This window comes from Camelina sativa, chromosome 7, assembly GCF_000633955.1.
Source record: "Camelina sativa cultivar DH55 chromosome 7, Cs, whole genome shotgun sequence".
Taxonomy (NCBI): domain Eukaryota; kingdom Viridiplantae; phylum Streptophyta; class Magnoliopsida; order Brassicales; family Brassicaceae; genus Camelina; species Camelina sativa.
This window is the reverse complement of record NC_025691.1, coordinates 9,188,793-9,208,942: the sequence shown is the minus strand read 5'-3', so window position 1 is coordinate 9,208,942 and position 20,150 is coordinate 9,188,793. Positions and strand designations below refer to the sequence as shown.

The 20,150-nt window shown below is 34.9% G+C and overlaps 4 protein-coding genes across 5 annotated transcripts; 3 read left to right on the top strand and 1 right to left on the bottom strand.

Annotated features, from left to right (window-relative positions):
- On the top strand, positions 7 to 1,033 carry LOC104700781 (glutathione S-transferase U16-like). Its single transcript, XM_010416364.2, has 2 exons — positions 7 to 136; positions 514 to 1,033. The coding sequence occupies exon 2, from the start codon at positions 574 to 576 to the stop codon at positions 889 to 891; it is 318 nt and encodes a 105-aa protein (XP_010414666.1). The 5' UTR covers positions 7 to 136; positions 514 to 573; the 3' UTR covers positions 892 to 1,033.
- LOC104700779 lies at positions 2,533 to 3,813 on the top strand. The gene is made up of 3 exons (XM_010416362.2): positions 2,533 to 3,165; positions 3,269 to 3,563; positions 3,649 to 3,813. The coding sequence occupies exons 1-3, from the start codon at positions 2,608 to 2,610 to the stop codon at positions 3,669 to 3,671; spliced, it is 876 nt and encodes a 291-aa protein (XP_010414664.1). The 5' UTR covers positions 2,533 to 2,607; the 3' UTR covers positions 3,672 to 3,813.
- LOC104700780 (pentatricopeptide repeat-containing protein At1g59720, chloroplastic/mitochondrial-like) lies at positions 3,826 to 5,799 on the bottom strand. Its single transcript, XM_010416363.2, has one exon. It carries the CDS (start codon positions 5,713 to 5,715, stop codon positions 3,871 to 3,873), a length of 1,845 nt encoding a protein of 614 aa, XP_010414665.1. The 5' UTR covers positions 5,716 to 5,799; the 3' UTR covers positions 3,826 to 3,870.
- LOC104700778 (UPF0725 protein At4g29550-like) lies at positions 5,889 to 7,639 on the top strand. Of its 2 annotated transcripts, XM_010416361.2 has the most exons (7): positions 5,889 to 6,070; positions 6,318 to 6,387; positions 6,555 to 6,629; positions 6,727 to 6,840; positions 6,935 to 7,139; positions 7,268 to 7,374; positions 7,509 to 7,639. In XM_010416361.2, the coding sequence occupies exons 4-7, from the start codon at positions 6,769 to 6,771 to the stop codon at positions 7,515 to 7,517; spliced, it is 393 nt and encodes a 130-aa protein (XP_010414663.1). In that variant the 5' UTR covers positions 5,889 to 6,070; positions 6,318 to 6,387; positions 6,555 to 6,629; positions 6,727 to 6,768; the 3' UTR covers positions 7,518 to 7,639. The 2 variants fall into 2 exon arrangements, with proteins under 2 accessions (XP_010414663.1, XP_010414662.1); XM_010416360.2 differs by lacking the exon at positions 5,889 to 6,070 and having other exon boundaries at positions 6,160 to 6,387.

Here is a 20,150-nt window from a genome sequence, read left to right as displayed (position 1 = left end):
TAAACCGGTTTGTGAGTCTCTTAACATCGTTGAGTACATCGATGAGACGTGGAACTCGTCTGGACAGTCCATTCTTCCTTCCCATCCTCATGATCGAGCTCTTGCTCGCTTCTGGTCTGCCTTCGTTGATAACAAGGTCTGGTTTCTTATTCTTATTTTGGAGTTTTGCTTCGTTGATAACAAGGACTTCGTTAATTAGTGTTTGTGTGTTACACTCCAATGAATCTATGATCTATCTGTCGTGCATGCGTTGCTTGATTGGTCTTGGGGGATGTATCATGTATGTCCTGTATGAGTGATTATTTCCTAACACTCAATATCATATTATTTCCTAATATAAACATGGTTGTTCTAAATTTATTTAGACTCATCAGATTTAAGGCTGTTTTAACACTAAGACCACAATATTTTGGTTCTTTGCGTCTTCGTTTTCGTGTCTATGCTATAGTATATATGCATATAAATAATTGTAGCTTATATATATATTCCTAAACTCCTGTTTTGAGAATCCAGTGGTTTCCGGCTTTGAAATTGGCGACAATCACCAAATCAGAAGATGCAAAAGCGAAAGCCATGGAAGAAGTGGAAGAAGGGTTGTTGCAACTAGAGGATGCGTTTGTGTCTATAAGCAAAGGGAAACCGTTTTTTGGTGGTGAAGCAATCGGGTTTATGGACATTTGCTTGGGAAGCTTTTTGGTTCTCTTGAAAGCTATGGAGGAGTTTAAAGGGGAAAAACTTTTAGACGAATCAAAAACTCCTTCTCTTTGTAAATGGGGAGGTGAATTCTTTTCTGACGAGACGGTAAAGAATGTGGTGCCGGACATCAAGAAAGTAGCTGAGTTTCTACGTGAGCTTGAGGTTAGAGCTCAGTCCGCAGCTTCAAGATCTTGAGACCATCTTAGACATGTATTGCAATGCAAGTGTCAAGTATGTACATGTGAGTAGAAAATAATAAGTTTAAGTTTAAGTGTTGTTCAGTGTATGCTACGATCTTAATAATGATGCAATTTATATGTTGTTTCCATTTTATGTTTATAGTTAATGTTAAGGCTAACCAAAGATTATTATTAGAGTTCCTAGCAAGGCCGTATACGTAAATCTATTTTTCAGTAGTTTTAAAATAGAAAATCACATTTTTAACCAAGTCTCATTAGGTAACATTTTAAACTTTTAGACAATTTCATTAGCACTATGAACTACCAAAAAAATTTCATTAACACTATTAAACTACCAAAATAAATACATTTAAACTAACACTATAAACACTAAAATTAAAATTAGCTTCTTTGTTTTTCTGTTTTTTTTTTTTTTTTTTTGTCAACCATTGAACCACAACTGGCCGTCCATTAGCCAAATCCCTACATTCGTAGGGAGTGAAACTCGATTACAAGTGTGATGGTACCTTGTGCATTAAGAACTTGTCATTTACTAATGCACTAAGGTCACTTCACACTATCTTCTTTGTTTATGTCGCCATAAAAATGATGAAACAATAGCATCCGTCAACGCGAAATAGTAAAGTTATGTTCGTTTAATCAGAATTTCAATTCATTTTATTATTTATTACAATTAATTATAATAAAAAATAATAATAAAAAAAATATTGCAGATCATTTCTCTTCACATTAATCTTTTTAAAAAATGCATCTTCATTAGATCCTGATTTGAACCGATTGATTTCGAATCGGAAACCAAAAGCGTTTTCTCTTTTATATTATTTTATTAGTTTTTAATAATATAATTTTGGGGAGCAACTGGGTGATCAACGCCATTATACATGGTCTAAGAGTTTTGTAATAGGAAAATGAATACACCAAAAATATGAAGTTTTTTTTTTATAAATAATATCCATAATAAATAATTTAACTATTCATGCGTTGATGGAATCTATTGTTTCACCATCTTTTATGTCGGTGCAAACAAATAATTTAGTTTTAAGGTTTAAACTATCATAAAATTATTTTAGCGGGTTTTAGTGTTATTAAACTTTTTTCCAGATTTAAAATGATATCCGGAAACACATTGAAAGTTAAAAACATCATAAAACGGATAAAAACATTTTAGCGGGGTTTAGTGTTTAGGAGTGACCAGACCTGGACCGTGGCACCTTCCCGTAAGACGGTAAACCAGTGAGCCGGCCATGATAATGTTTTCAATTTTCATATGACACAGATGACAGATCAGTCGTTCTAAGGCCAAAATCTAAAGTTAAGCGACCTTAATTTTTCTTGATTACGGTGCTAATATCTCTGTATCAATATTTTAATTACTCTACTTACTCTACTCCTAATAAGCCAAAACAAAATTGAATTTTATATGTCCAATTAAACAATCAATTTATCCTGGTCAGAGATCTAGATCCCACAAATATATTTTATTAACAAAAAAGCTAACAATTATTAGAAGACCTTAAGGTATTACCAAAAGAAGAGAGAGTGAAATTGACCCAAAAAAAAATCAGACAACAAAAAATTAAAATGAAAATGAGTAATTAAGAAATAATAAATACCTAAAAAAAAAAAAAAAAATACCTTTTCTGTAAAAGACCCAGCTCAAGTCCAGCTTTGTAATACATTCACACACCATCTTCAACATTTCTCTCTATCAATGGAGTTTTTTCAAAAAGCCAAAGCGGTTCGTTTACGGAGCCACCACGACAAGTACCTAATCGCCAACGAAGACGAAGAATCCGTAACTCAAGAACGTAACGGCTCAGCAGGAGCAGCCAAATGGACCGTTGAGATAGTCCCTGGCTCCACCAACCTTATCCGTCTCAAAAGCGCTTACGGCAAATACTTAACCGCCTCAAACAAACCGTTTCTTCTCGGAGCCACCGGAAGAAAAGTCCTACAGACTAATCCTAGCCGTCTTGACTCGTCTTTAGCTTGGGAACCGATCAGAGACTCTGCTCTTGTTAAGCTCAAGACTCGTTATGGTCACTTCCTTCGTGGTAACGGTGGTTTACCTCCTTGGAGAAACTCTGTTACTCATGATATTCCTCATAGATCGGCTACTCAAGAATGGATTCTTTGGCATGTTGATGTCGTTGAGATCCTCACTGATACTTCCGATCACCAGCAGCCTCCCTCTCCGCTTCATCATTCCGATTCACTCGATTTCGCACCTGGATCTCCTTCCAGATCTAACCGTTTCTTTAGACAAGAGGTGACTTTTTTTTTTAATCCATATTGACCAAAAAAAATGGTATTATGCTTTAGGCTTGGATTCGTTGACTTGATGTTTTTTTTTTGTTTTGTGTGTGTGGCAGTCAACGGATTCAGTGGCGATTGGATCGCCGCCGAAGTCGGAAGGGAGAGTGATATACTATCATGTAGCGGATGATGATGGTGAAGTTGAAGATGATTCAGTGGAGGTAATGTCGTTTACTTTCAAAGGCAATGGTGTTGAAGAGCTGACTACGAGATTGAAAGAAGAGAGCAATGTTGAAGATGTTGTCGTGTGTACTCGTAGCCCGTTGAACGGGAAGCTTTTCCCTTTGCGTCTTCAGCTTCCACCCAACAATGCAGACATGACTGTCGTCTTAGTGCCAAAATCATCAAAAAGTGAGTTTCTTTTGTGCTTAATTCCTCCAAGTCAAACCGCTGCTTTTGTCACTGACATTGTTCTCTGTTTCCTTTGGTGTAACAGTAGCAGAAGACTTCATCAAGTAGAGATCACTTTCTCTTTCATAGTTTGAAGCTGATCTGTGATGTGAAAGGATATGGCTGCAAATTGTTTGTTGTTAGTTCAGCTAAGATTGGATTGACTTACCAAACTTATGATTTATACAAAACTGGTTGCATTGATCAATGATATACACTGCCTTAACGGTTTTTTCCCTTTTATAAATATCCCTGCAACTAGTTCTTGCTACCAATAGTCTGAACAAGAGCAGGATCCATCTTTGAAGTGATGGAAGCGTACACGATCTCTCACAATGATCTCAGTGTTGAAGACTTTTGAGATCAGTTTAGTAACCTCGTGGCAATCGCTGCATACACGTAGATTCTTGAATATACGGATTGGAGTTTGAGGTGGTAAGCTTATCAATCCAAAAGCAATGGCAAGTCTCTCACTGTGAAGCTTGAGGGAGTACTCTTTACTACCATCATTTGTTGCATCGACTAATGGTGCTTGAGAGCAATCCGGTAAATAACCAATCGACCTCAGTCTGTCGTCAATCACTTCTAACTGTTGGTATATCTGTTTCGTCTGAGGGTGCGATGTGTCTCCTGCAAAAAACTCATGGGAGACGCCATTTATCTCAATAGAACTACACCCGGGCTGTTTTCGAATTCCATGTTCAGTCATTAGTTTTCTGACAATTCCAACATCGTTCCACTGGCTAGCTGAAGCATAAACTCTTGACAACAAAACATATGCACCACTGTAGCTACTGTTAAAACTTTGGTTACCTTCTCTTGTTTCAATGATACGTCTAGCAATTTCTTCACTTAGCTCGACACTAGCACCTTTTTTGCAACAAGCATCAAGGAGACTTCTCCAGATCACTGCATCTGGTTTCATTGGCATGCTCATCACCATGTGGATAGCTTCACTGATGTAGCCTGCACCGGCAACAAAGTCGATGATGCAACCGTAATGCTCCAACGCTGGTTCAATACCATAATCTCTAACCATCATGTCAAAATACTGTCGTCCTTTGTTTACCATTCCTCTGTGGTTGCAAGCGATGAGCAGGGCAACAAACGTGACTGAGTTCGGTTTAATAACCATACGGTCGAAGCAATCCATAGCTTCTTCACCTCTTCCGTGTGTAGCAAACCCAAGAATCATTGCGTTCCATGAAGCTAAATCACGTTTTTGCATCCCTTGAAACACTTGCTCAGCCATTCTCAAAGACCCGCATTTGCAATACATTTCGATCAACGAGTTCTTAATCAAAACATTCATAGCAACATCGACATCACAGTTTCGTAACAGAAACGCATGCGCCCAAGTACCTAATGACAAAGATCCAAGACCAGCACATGCACTCAAAACACTCTGCATTGTATAACCATCTGGTTCGAACGACTCCTGCATCTTTCTAAACAGTTGTAACGCAGAATCATACTCCCCAACCCGAACAAGAGCATCAATCATCGAATTCCAAGAAACAAGACTTCTCTCAGGCATTTCATCAAACACTTTCCGTGCTAAATCCAAACATCCACAAGAACCATACAAATGAATCAAACCATTGTTAACATACACATCTCCACCAAACCCATGTTTCACAACCTGACAATGAACCTGCTTCCCTTCCGATAAGCCGAATATATAAGCGCAAGCTTTCAATACAAACGGAAACGTATGCTTATCCGGTGAGGATTCACCTCTCTCTAACATTTTCAGGTAAAGCATAAAGGCTTCTTCTTTCCTTGAAACATCGTGAGCACATGCTCTGATGAGAGTGTTCCACATGAAAGAGCTACGGTTTTGGATTGAATCGAAAACCCGAAACGCGTAGTTAACGTCGGAGAAGGAGGAAGTAAGCTGGAGGATTCTGCCGTAGAGGAACAGAGTTGCGGGTTCGTCAGGGTAAGTGGTACGGAGAGTGAAGGCGTGGAGTTGCTTGAGCTGAGACATGTCTGAACATGTTTTTAATAAGGAGAGAATACGTTGGTGGTGGTTACCGGAGACGGAGGCTGAGGGAGAGCTTGCCGGTGGTACAGGAGGAGATAATGGGTGGAGCAGAAGACTGTTAGACATTGGATGATGAGTTTCGTTGTTTGAGGTGAATAATAACTAAATAAAATAAGTACAATATAAGACCTTCTCCATCCGGAGGTTCATAGAGGGAATTGTAAGGGAGTCTCTTATATACTATATCCAATTTTGATTTAAGAGGTCATACTTGTGTCCTTCTATTGGCAAACAAAATAATTAAAAAGGAAAAAAATTTGAATCATCAACTTTTATTTTTTTTTCGTCTCCCTCTCGCCATAGGACTCCCAAATCGACAAAGTAAGAAGATGGAATTAAAGGATATGGAATCAGAGGAGGTTGGGGTCGGAGGAGATTGAATCGACGGAGGAGATATGGAATCAGAGGAGGTTGTGATTAGGTAAACAAATTAGGGTTGTTTGATTTTTGATCCCAAATTAGGGTTCTTTGATTTTTTATTTTTGATCCTAAATTAGGATTCTTTGCAAGAATTTTTCTCTCTTTCATTTGATTTCACTTTTAGCTTCTTCAGTTTTGTGAGAGGCTGTTGGGTTTGGTAGTAGAGCATGTCTTTCTTTTGGAACTTGGTGTTATATGACTTCAGTGGTTTGATTAGATTTGGGTCTGATTTGTTTCTCAATGAGTAGAGGCCGTGGCAGATGTAAACAAAGCAATTGAGTTGGATCCTTCACTGACCAAAGTTTAGCTAAGAACAAGGTATGTTATTGCTCTTTCCTACTAAAATCTCATATCCTCTTTTCATCAAAACAATTTCTCAAAACCCCTAAATGGAAAAAGACAATATGACCTTTAATGAAAGTTGTTTTCGGGTGTTTTAGTTTAAATATATAATTAAACCAGTAAGTGTTCAACGAAAAATACAGTAGCTCAGTGGTTGTGAACTCCATGCGCACAAGGTTCGAATCCCACTATGCGGGGTGCAACTGGGTGCAACTAGGGTGAGAGTTAAATTCTATCTGATCCCTTTTCTTTGTGCTTTGCAAGTTTTGTGCTTTCGTATTCCAAATTTAATATTTGTTGAATTTGTAATTTTAGGGATTTGATGTTGATTTCTGCAACCATACGTATAATGGGATAATGCCGGGTGGATGTAGTCCCTATGAAAAACTCTTTGCAAAGGCTGGACTCCATTGTTACAATCTTGAAAAGGTTACTCTCTTAGATGGAGAAGCACTTTTGCTTTACCCTATCCTTGTGATCGATTGATAGATAGATGCTTACCTCATTGCTTCTAACCTTGTAGGGAAAGAAGTTAGAATTCAAGAGTCTAGTCAAAGTTAACTCAGAAATCGGTTCACTTTACAATTCTTATTCAACATCCGAGGTGATGGATCCTATCAACAACTCAATTCACACTTTCCAAACTTTAGTCACGGATGCAGGGTATGAGAACAAAGCGCGTTTGATACTCGTCACAAAAATATGCAGGATCAAGCCTCAAGTGCCAGGTAAAACTGTGTGTGTGAAAAAAGAGAGTCCATTTGTCACTGTTTTCATATCGAGATAGTGTATAATCATGGCGGCAATACTGTTTATTTTTAGTTATGGCTAAATCTTTTTAGAATGTATGTTTTAGGCATTGGAGATGCCACTGTCTTTTGGGACTTGGATGCTATAGATAACTTCTATAAAGGTGATATGCCAGATTGGCCACCGAATGATGATAAGTTACAGTTCTATGAGGTGAGGTGTTCAGTTTTTGACTCATCTTCTTCACTATATATATATATATATATATATATATATATATATATATGATCTGTTTCGACTGGTATACAAGATTTAACTAATAAGTTTTAGATGATTAAAAAATGCAGGTGAAATGAATTAGAGTTGCGAGTGCAGAGGCATAGTAAGAAGAACAAGTGATGGAAAAACAGGACATATGTGCCTTGAAGCAGGGTAAGATAAAATTCAGTGAACGAGTTGGGGTAAATCAGTATTACAATTAACCATTTTCTCTATTTATGAATTGCACTTCTATTGTAAAATGTATTATGTTTGTTTTATGTTATGTATGCTTAAAAATTAATTAAATGTAATAGTTTCCCATTTATATAACATCTTAAATGTTTAATCATTTATACTACTTCTAATCTATTTAAACTTTTAAATTTTCAAAAAACTAATATTTTCAAAATAAGAGACCCATAATTATATACTACCATTGGAGGATACAATTTTAATTAAGAGATCAAGGGTTCTTAGAATTCAAAACAGTACACAATTAATTCATTAAAAAACCAAACAGTACATAAGATCCCCAATATATGAACACCCCATTAATCTTGCTCTATGTTTTGTTAGAAACCGAAGTTTTAGGGAATTGTTCTCTTTTGTTAATCTATTTATAGAATATAACATATATATAGTAATATAATATTAGAGTTGACAAGTCTACTAATAACGAGCAAATAATGAATATCAATACAATACTAGATATATTTATAACACTTTCTCTATGTTGGCTCATTAAAAACCTTATCAGGAAAACATATTGGGAAAAACTATGGTAAAGGAAAAAAGAGTGAAGCGCACTTTTACTTCCCGTCTTAAGTACATCACTTGAAATCTTCGAAATGACCGAACCAATATGATGAAGTAGCTTCTTGAAAGTAGCGGTTGGAAAACACATTGGTAAATGGTTCGCCAAATCTTCACTTGAACAAATTTGTAGGACATGTATATCACCGTACATCACCATTCTTCTATAGGATATTGGTCTCTTAAATGACTCATCTTGATCATTATTTTCGTCTCTCACGATCTCATCAATGTATGTCAAAGACTTTAAAGATGATAGTCTTTCACCATTGCAATCATAATAAATATCTTCAGATATATATCTTTCGAGTGTTCTTTTGTTGTCTCGTTAAAAACCTTTCATGAAAAAATCCAATGGGATAAAAACCATAATAAAGGAAAAAAAGTACAACCACACACATGATCATATATTTCTCCCTGAAAGCATCATCTTCAGGTTATATATTATGATCATATATATCAACGTTCTGAACTGTTATAAATAGTGCTTTAATGTACAAACTCATATGATCATCTTATATTCTACTGGGTCATTGAAATTCAAGTCATTTGAATATGTAAGCATCTTGAGATAACATCTCTTTCATCAAATATCAAATCCTAAACCTCAAAAAATTTCGTGAACTATCTGATCTTATACAATCCGATTTCTCCATCTTTTAGGAGTAATATTTCATTATTGATTATTTTCCATATATTCCTTGGTATGTGAAATCTCTACCGGAGATAAGATGATATTTTCATCATCAACATATTTTGCACTTGTTCTTATAGATTTCTTTTAGTAAGAACCACTTTTAAGTGCAGAAGAGACACATACAATTTTTTCTTTTATCGAGTTCAGAAAATGCCTACATCCTCAAACTTTCTTGAAAATATTTCTTGAACACTATTATAGTCACTGTCAATCTCGGATTTACACAACTCTAAGATCTTCTCTTAGCTTGTTTCTGATCTATTTTCAACCCACTATGAGATCCCTAAGATCAATAACAATGATCTACACCTAGGATACTCTCATAGAAACAAACTTTCACCCTTTTCTCCTCAAAGATGTCTAAAGTCTACAAAACTTTTTCTCGAGAACTATAAAATATTGTTTCTAGCAATATGATCACTTTAAAGAAACTTCTGACAGTTTGAAAATCTTCTCACTAGACTGAATCAAGTCTTATTCTTATTGTCAAACTAATAAGGGATCTAGAATAGTTGTTTCCACCAAAAGAAAATACATCTCTCATAAGTATTTTCTGAGAATCAGTGTACTACTACACATACTTAATTTCTTATACAGATCCACTTATGTTCCACTCATTTTACATTTTCAAGTATAACGACTACAATTCCAAATATTATCTCTTAAAGAGATTTGAACTATTTCATAGTTACTTTTTTCAATGATTGCAACGTTCGTGTCTTGAAAAATATGAATATGGGAAATTTTTTTTATCGGTAATTAAAGTGGATTTGGTTTTACTCACTGCTGGTTTATTAACTTAATCGATTTATTGATTAAACAAAAGGATGATTTAATTAATTATTGGTTTAGTTATTTTCTGATTTAATTAAGGAGGCCCTAATTCCTCTCTACAAGGATTGCTTCCCTTTACTTTAGTTGGAGAGTTTGTCGCCGCTGGTTGCTCAGAGAGAGGGAGAGAAAGAGAGATAACTCTTGGTTATTTGGTGTAAAGGAGAAAGAGACGAAGATCAACCTTTTTCTTTTGAGTAAAGAGAGAATCTGAACTGTCAGGGTTTGGGAGAAGGAGGATCCGACTGCTCAAATCGTTTCAAAATGTATTGATATTTGGCAGGGTTGTAGCTAAAAGATTTTCGTACACTCTTCTTTTAATACAAGTGAATTTAAGCTAATATTCTAGGAGATATCGCCAGTTTTGTGGGGCGTTTCTTCTCATTCGCGGATTGAGACCAGCGGGTGTTTTGGGATCGATTGCGGTTTCATCTGAGATCCAATCGTGCTGAATGTTTGTGGGAATATTCTAAACATATAGACCTTGGTTTTCACTGGAGGGATTGGAAAGTTAACGGTTCTTTTTTATTTCGTTTCACTTGTGAGGATGTTCTTTTCTGATTATTCTGGCAGTTTGTTTTCAATGTTTGTTTGTTGTTTTGATTGGTTGTAGGAGCGAGTTTGGTTGTTCTTGGATATTGGAGAGCCTCTCTTTTGGTTGTAGTTATTTTTGTGAATCAGTTGTTAAGGTGAGTGTGTGACCATGAGCTTATCTGAGCGATTGGGTTGTATGACTTGTTTTGTGTGATGATATGTAGGTGTGTTGCATGTGTTATTGGGTGACCCGTTCAATGACTGTTTTGTTATGTCTTATTTGTGGTTGTACTCTTGATTTGCTTGTGTGTATAGTTCGTAGATGGGAGGATCGTCTCACTGAGTATATCTGGTAATACTCACACATCTCATTGTGTTTGTGGTACAAGTTATGCATGTGTAGCGTGGAATCATGGCGATGAGAAGGATGATGATCTAGGTTCTCGGTTTTGTGTTGTTGGTCTTGGTTATGTTTATTAATGTTGGAACCTTGCGTAGAAGCATGTTAGGTTGATGGATAAAATGGTTAGAAAGTATATTGTATTGATGATTTTTATTGGTTTTAATTGATATGGTATTTATATTAAATTGGAGTTGGTTTGGTTTGTCTTCCGCTGTGCATGTTGATTTGTTGTTGGTTTATTATTTGGATTGTAATTAAATATTATAGGATATTTAATTATATTATTATAATTAAAGAAAACGGGTCCGGTTGTTTCAATGATTAATCAATCATTCTTTATGTACACTTTTCAATAAAACTTTTCTATTAATTGCGATTTATGATCCTCGATTTTCATCCCTAACATCATCAATTGCAATATTGCATGCAAAAATATTTACGACATCAATTGATTTGCTGGTTCCTTTTTCTAGACATACCTCAACTTGTTGAAATTTCCTATCATTATGATTCTCAGGTACCTGAATCTCTTTCTTACTCATGTCTAAGTCTCTAGATCTCTTCTAGAGATTTTTCATAACTCTCTGCTTCATCGATGCCAAATTAATTTATGCTCCTTTTCTTTCGAGGATGCTTATATTTGGAACCATATGTCTATTACAATTCATGCGATTTTTAGACTTACTAGCAGTTAATCTTATCTTTCTAGGACATTAATTGGAGAACAACTGGTATATGTGACTTTTTTCTCTCAAGGTCATAAAATTGCTCTTGCATGCTGTTAGCATCTTTGCAAAATTTGCCAATAAATTATCTTTTTAATTTCTAGCGCACATTTATTAGACGAGGATCAAGATAATTTCTTCCAATATCTCTATTTTCCAGCTGTTTATTTTCTCCCCCTCTTGTTGGAAAGATTGACTCACTAAAACAACAGTCTCTACATCTCGAGATATTCAATCATCAATAGAGATTTATTTCCAACATCCTTTCAAATTCCATCTTAATCACTGTGGTGGAGCAACTCAAGATGTATAACACATTTAGATGGAATATATCTGCTGTCTGACCCACTGACCCACTGACCCAAACCAATTGTAATGGGGAGTACTCATGATAATTTGTTGGCCTGATGTGAATTTATAGACATATATAGTCATTTATGTCAATTACTTAAAATGATTTCACCACCATTGTCAATTTACCAAATACTCTCGCGAACTCAAGGTTGCAAGTTGATAACAAGAATATATGGTGGATGATCAGTCCACAATATCTCTTTTGAATACATCCCAGAAAAGTGACACTCTCCAAATTCATGGGATCGGTGAAAGTCATATAATCAGCTTGCATTGTAAAGCAACACACATAAGAAATCACTTCGGAAATCTTTGATTATTCTTTCGCATTACTATTGAACATGAATGACTTAATCGGTCATGCCAAACATTGAGATTTTCACAAAGCATTTAATTTTCTAGATAATGCATGTAATCTCTAAAATACTTTTATTGCATTGGGTAATAATACTTATGATTTCAAAGTATTTTCTTTGCTTATTGTCTCAACAAGATTACTTTTCAAATCCTTAAGATTTGCTCTATTATATGAGTGATTAAACTCATTTTGGGTGTGAACATAATCTTATATCAGTTTCATCACCTCTGTATGTGGGATTCCTTAATTCTTCTCCCTCGAGATGATGACACTTCATGTCTATCAATCTTGATTTGAATCCCACTCTATATAACATTCTCAAATTGTGTTATGTATTATATCTTAGACCCTTTTAACTTTGAGAGTAATAAGGAGATTATAGCACATCTGTGTTCCCATAGACAATAGCATAAATAATCTTCAAGAGCTTTCAATACTTTTTCTATTACTTCTTAATATTGTAGTGAATAGTGGAAATTGTCTCACACTAGCTTCTTTCATCATCATATATGTATATGAGATAAGTACCTCTTGTACTTATTATTCACTTCTAGTGGACAAACAAGTCGATATGACCGCCACTTAATATAGATATCAAATCCACATTTATAATCACTTTTATAGCAACTTTCTTATATTGATGTGACATTTTCTTTTTTCTTTGCATGAATTCATATTCACTATAAAGAATAGACAAAGTCAAAAATATGTGATGCATAAACATCTCATAATTTTACTCATTCACAAAAAAAAAAAACTATATATATATACATATAATGTTTTGTAAATTTATTTTTCACTATATGGTGTCTTACATAGTTACATGACAACAATATTTTGTGACAAGTAGAATATATATTTTTCTAATATCTTTCCACCAATGATATTATTTTTTATTATATAATTTTGGTAATAATTGGAATCAAGTTGACTTGTATATATTGTATTACATACTTTTAGTCATTTACTTTCTTTAAATTATTCTAAAGAACTAGTGAATTTATATGGTCATATACTTGGCCTTAAACCTCCTCGTAGAAGTGATGCCAAAAAAATATAATCAATAATCATTATTTAGTAATTTGTTACTAAATTTTTAATTTATTCACTAAAGAAGGTTGGATATATGATTTAAAATATTTCATCATAATATTATATATAATTTTAATTAGATGTAAATTTGTGATTAAACAAATAAAGTAAATCACAAACATTATAAACAATCATATAAATGAATGCTAAATAAGTATTAAGTATCATTTTTTTTCTTATTCAAACGTTTATTTTTCTGTTTTACTAAAGATTTTATTAAAAAATCTAAAACGTTTTATCAAGGCATATATATATATATATATATATATATATATATATATATATATATATATTACGGATAGTAAAGATGTGTATACTGAACATAAACAATTATAGTTGTTTTTGCTTTCTTAAATCAACCGGTTATCAAACTATATAATCAACAAATACCAATTCATGGAAAACGTGTTCTCCGTGAATCATCATGTAATAATGGGTGAATCTATTATATATAGACAAACAAATTCTATATAACTATGCCATTGAACCAATTAAATCTATATATAATATATTGGTTAAAATAGTACTTAGCTCGACGACGGTGGCTTTTGGTTTTTGGAGATATAGCGGAGTTCACGGTTAAAGGAATTTTGCCGGATCATCTCATCGTATACACCATGACCGATTATACCCTATTACGAATTATATCAAAGTATGATGTATTAGTCTATTAGATATCAGAAGCCAATGATTAATACCGATTAATACTATTAGATATCAAAAGCCAATGATTCAGTAAACATTATAATAATAAATAATGCATTCAGTTTCTAAGACTTTGAAAGATAAATGTATTACTATTATTATTATTTTTTTTCATAATCAAACTAAATAGTGAACCAGATCAAACCATGAAACAGTAAATAATAAAGCAAGAAGCAACAATAAGACACATTAAACCTCGTGGAACGATGATTAAACTATACAAATCGTATACGGTGGAGTTAAATATACGGAGCATCAACAACAACATGTCAACATGAGCATGTGTCGATCAATAACAAAACTATTATGATGGAATCTTGATGATAAACCAATTTGATAGATGTCACTTATCTCAATAACGATGGTAAACCATTGGCAATGGGAGATGATGTAGTCACGGCTTCAGACGGCTGCTAGGTTTTTTTCTTTTTTTCTTTTTAATCTGATAACGTGTTAGAAACAAGAGGTTTAGAAAATTGTTCTGTTGTATTAATTTATCTCATAAGATATAACATATATAGTAATACAACATTAGGGTTAACAAGTCTACTAATACACATATAATAGATACATACAATACTAGATATATTTATAACAAGTTTGAAACTTCACCAAAAAAATTTCTTTAACATATCATCTAATTTTTTGTGTTTTTTTATAAATAATACAAACTTATATCTATTATTTCCAACAGTTCAAAAGTTAGATATTTTCTTGAGAAATTTTGAGAAACACCATTCTCTTTTAAAAATTATTCATTTTTCTGTTCATTTTCAGGTTTACCATATTTTATTTATTATTGACCATTTCAATCTTATTTGAAAAATAAATAAGTCAAAAAATGAGAAAAAAACATTGGGGATTTTCTATCTCATTTTTCAAAAATACTCTTTCATGGTGTCTATTTTCAAAAATACCTCTTTTTAGTATATAAAATGACAAAATTCTAAACCCTAAACCTCAAATACTAAACCCTACTCCCTAAAAACTATATCCTAAATGTAAAATAGATAACCCAAACCTAAAAAAAATTTCTAAAAATTAATTTAACATATTGTAATAGTGTAAAAGATGGCAAAAATGAAAATATTCAAAAATTGTATTTTTGAAAAGAGTATCTCAAAAAGAAAATTTCTAACAAATTCTCAAAAAACATTTCGCTGCAAAGTATTATTTATTGACCATTTTTATAAGATTTTAAGATTTTTTTTATAAGGTATTTATAAGGTCTTACAGAGTATTTATAAGAAAATTAAAATGTTTGACAATGTATTTTAAAAGTTTTACAAGTTCTTTATAAGTAACTACTAAATATTTATTAGGTTTGACTATGTATTTATATGATGTTTAAAATATTTTACAATCTAATCTAAAAAAATTAAATACCTTGTAAAACCTTATAAATACCTTGTAAACGGTTTACAAGGTATTTATAAGGTTTGACAAGGTTAATTATAAGGTTTTCTTTACAAGATATTTAAAATGTATCATGCTAAAAATTATGCGATAAAATTTATGAGTGTTATGAAAGTTAGAGAAATCCAACGAGGTTTCTCTCTTATTCTTATTAACTTATGTCTTTCATCCAATAGAGGTTACATATATATAGTAGTACAATGCCTTAAACATAAACCGACTATGAATAGGAAATAGGCAATGGGTCTTCGGCCATGGGCCTTGCACAATAGGACATTTAACGGGCCGGTTATGGAAGTCCACTCCAAATGTTTTACAACACTCCCCCTTGGATGACATAACCGTGCCAATGCTAAGAGATCACCGTAATGCGCTTGGGGATGCTGCCTCAAAACCTTACCAGGAAAACCCATTGGGACAAAACCATGGTGAAGGAAAAAGAGTACAACATGCACTACTCCCCCTGTTCCAAGCATCACTAGAAGTCCTTAAGTCTCCGCATCCCAATCTGGTGCATGAGTTTCTTGAATGTTGATGTCGGTAAAGACTTGATGAAGAAATCGGCTGAGTTGTCGCAGGATTGAACTTGTACCACTTGAACTTCTCCGGCCTTTTGTAGTTCATGTGTGAAGAAGAACTTGGGTAAAATGAGCTTCGTCCGATTTCCCTTAATGTGCCCTTCCTTGAGCTGTGCGATGCAGACCGTATTGTCCTCATATATAACCGTCGGCTCCTTATCGTCGGCCATGACACAATTTGTCCTGATATGTTGAGTCATCGATCTCAACCAAACACACTCACGGCTGGTTTCGTGAATTGCTAGAATCTCCGCGTGATTAGATGAAGTGGCCACAATGCTTTGCTTCATAGATCACCACAAAATCGCGGTACCACCGTGTTTAATAACATAGCCGGTTTGAGACTTTGAATTATGTGGATCCAATAAGTAACCTGCATTAGCAAAACCAACTAAACCTTCTTTGTTATAGTTAGTATAATATAAACCCAAATCAAGCATTCCTTGTAGGTAACGCAACACATGTTTGATACCGTTCCAATGCCTTTGGGTTAGACAAGAGCTAAATCTTGCTTGGAGGTTCACGGCAAAACATATGTCTGGTCTAGTGTGGCTAGCCAAGAACATTAACGCTCCTATAACACTGAGGTATGACACTTCTGGACCGAGAATCTCTTCATCGTCCTTCTTTGGACCGAATGGATCTTTATCCAAATCAAGGCTCCTTACAACCATTGGACTAGTCGATGGGTGAGCTTGGTCCATATTAAACCTCTTGAGTACCTTTTCAGTATATGCCATTTGATGCACAAGGATTCCATCATTTATGTACTCAAGTTGCAATCCCAAACAAAACTTAGTTTTACCTAGGTCTTTCATTTCAAACTCTTTCTTAAGATATTCAACTGTTTGGGCGATTTCCCTAGAGGTTCCTAGGATATTTAAATCATCCACATATACTGCTATGATTACAAACCCTTTGTTTGCAAACTTCTTTATAAAAATACATGGACTGATGGGATCATTCTTATAGCCCTCTTTGGCTAGGTACTCAGTTAGTCTATTGTACCACATTCGCCCACTTTTTTTTAGTCCATAAAGGGATTTTTCTAGCCTTATGCAGCATTGTTCTCGAGAACCACTCTTATCTTTGAGCTCAATACCCTCTGGTAATCTCATATAAATCTCATTTTCCAGTGGACCATATAAATATGCGGTTACAACATCCATTAACCGCAAATCCAGTTTTTCTCTTATACTGAGACTTATTAAATATCTAAAAGTCTTTGCATCCATCACAAGGGAGTATGTCTCCTCATAATCTATTCCTGGTCTTTGAGAGAATCCTTGTGCTATAAGCCGTGCCTTATATCTCACGATTTCATTATTCTCATTTCTCTTTCTTACAAGGCCCACTTATGTCCAACTGGCTTTATATCGAATGGTGTCCTTAAGTGCTACTTTATAAGCAAATACATCATTGATGTCGACATCTTTACGGTTCTATTGTATTCCAGACGTGATATAATTGATTGAGATCTCATTATTATCAATACCTTCAGGTCCTTGAGGTTCAACGTCCCAATCCTCATTTGGTACCTTAGGATTTGCCGCGGCCATGTCTATATTTTCCTTAACCTCGGTTTTATTTGCACCTTTCTTAGATTTCCGAGGGTTCTTATCTTTGGAACCTAATGGTCTACCACGTTTCAAACGGGTCTTAGACTCTATAGCAACTTGATTATTGTGTTCCTTGTGAACATCAATACGTACTGGTGCATTACAAGCTGGTATGTACAATTTTTTTACTCTCTTTGGGTCAGCAAAGAAATCTGGCAATTGAATAGCTAGCTTTTGCAAATGTATAATCTTTTGGACCTCTACCTCACATGCTAGAGCCCGAGGATCTTGCCAATTTAAGGATATTTGTTCCCATGATAATTCCTTGACCAGCTTGTTATTCTCTCCACCCAACATAGGAAATTCGGATTCAGCAAACTAACAATCCGCGTATCTGGCCTTTAATAAATCACCCATAGTTGGCTCAAGATACTTAATAATGGTGGGAGAATCATATCCAACATATATTCCCATCCTCCTTTGAGGTCCCATCTTAGTTCTCTGTGGTGGAGCAAATTGTACATAAACGGCACACCCGAATGTTTTTAGATGGGATATGTCTGGCTCATGACCCGTTAGTAATTGGGATGGCGAGTATTTATGCTCACTAGATGGCCTGATGTGTATAAGTTCAGCTGCATGTAATATTGCATGTCCCCAAGCCGACACAGGAAGCTTCGACCTCATAAGCAATGGCCAAGCAATCAATTGAATACGTTTAATGAAGGATTCAGCTAATCCATTATGTGTATGGACATGTGCCACAGGATGTTCCACAGTCACCCCCATGGACATACAATATTCATTAAATGTTTGGGATGTAAATTCACCAGCATTGTCTAGACGTATAGTCTTAAGTGGAAAATCTGGAAAGTGGACTCACAGACGTATGATCTGGGCCAACAATCTAGCTAAACACAAGGTTTCTAGTTGACAATAAACAAACATGCGACCATCTGGTCGATGCATCAATAAGAACCATGAAATATCTAAACGTCCTACAAGGTGGGTGTATTGGTCCACATATATCTCATTGTATCCTTTCCAGAAAGTTTAAAGTCTCTTTAGTGACTTTCACTGGTGATGGCCTTATAATAAGTTTCCCTTGTGCACATGCTACACACGTGAGATTTTTAGGGATAACTTTTCTCTCTTTAAGAGTGTGCCCATTCGAATTTAATATAAGCTTACGCATCATGTTCGAACCCGAATGGCCAAGCTGGTCATGCCATAAAGTGAATTGTTCATTGAACATCTTATTCATTGCCAAATTAGCTTCTATCATATTTATCCTAGCATGGTAAAGACCAGTTGCTAGTGCGGGTATAGACTCTAGGACTTTCTTATGTCCCTGGGTGATTTCAGTAATATATAGGAACTCTTTGTTTCCTTCACCCTTTGTTTCAACATGGAAACCATTCAAACGAATGTCCTTAAAACTCAATAAACTTCTCTTTGAGCTGGGTGAATATAAGGCATCACTTATTTCAAGATGTGTGCCATTAGGTAATAAAATATGAGCCTGGCCGTAGCCCTCAATAAGGCTTGCTATACCCGCAATTGTACTAATATTGGCATTTTTTATTATGAGATTCACAAAATATCTCTTGTCCTTCATAATTGTGTGGCTTGATCCACTATCAACAACAAGTATATTCTTGTCCTCAGCCATTTCTATAATGGACAAGAATTTATGTTTAAAACTTAAAGTAATAAAACAAGCAAATATATATTGAAGGAAATAAAATAATTGAATTTAAACCAAAATAATAATCTAAACAATAATCCAATCAAATGCAAAGCATAAAACATAAAACTAAATCAAGACCACATTTGAGTTTAATTATCCTCTCTCAAGCAATCAGAAGTTTCATAATCCAATAGGTCATCCTTCTCATGGTCGAAATCACCTTCACCATCAGAGATGAACCAGGTTAGCTTCTGGATCCTTTTTCAAATTCTCTTGATAGAGATCAACAAGGTGCTTTGGAGTTCTGCATGTCTTTATCCAATGGTTCTCCATACCACATCTATGACAAGTGGACTTGGTCTTATATTGCGGTTTAAATGTCTTGCGGCCTCTACCCCGACCACGGCCGAAGCCTAATCAGTTTCCACGGCCTTGACCACCAAAATTGTGTCCTTGGTAGTTCCCACGACCAGGACCACCACGTCCACTTCCTCCACGGCCACGACCATACTTGCCCCTGTGGACATAGTTAGACTCTTTAGTCTCTTTCGGCTCTTTAGGAGTTTTCTTTGTCATGTCAACCTTGTGCGCTTCTGGTAATGGAGCTGTACCAGGAGGTCTCAATGCACTATTCATCATCAATAGCTCATTGTTCTGCTCAGCAAGCAGCAAACAAGAGATGATACTTGCATATGTCTTAAACCCGTTTTGACGATACTATTGTTGAAGCAGTATGTTGTTGGTGTGAAAGGTTGAGAATATCTTCTCTAGCAAGTCCTTCTCAGTAACCTCAGTACCACATAACCTTAGGATTGAGACTATCTTAAATAGCTCTGAGTTATACTCGTCCACGGATTTGAAGTCCTGGATCCTTAGGGTTTTTCAATCAAATTGAGCCTTTGGGAGGAGCACCGTCTTTTGGTGTCCATATCTGTTTTTCAACTCTGTCCAAAGGTCAAGAGGATCTTCAACA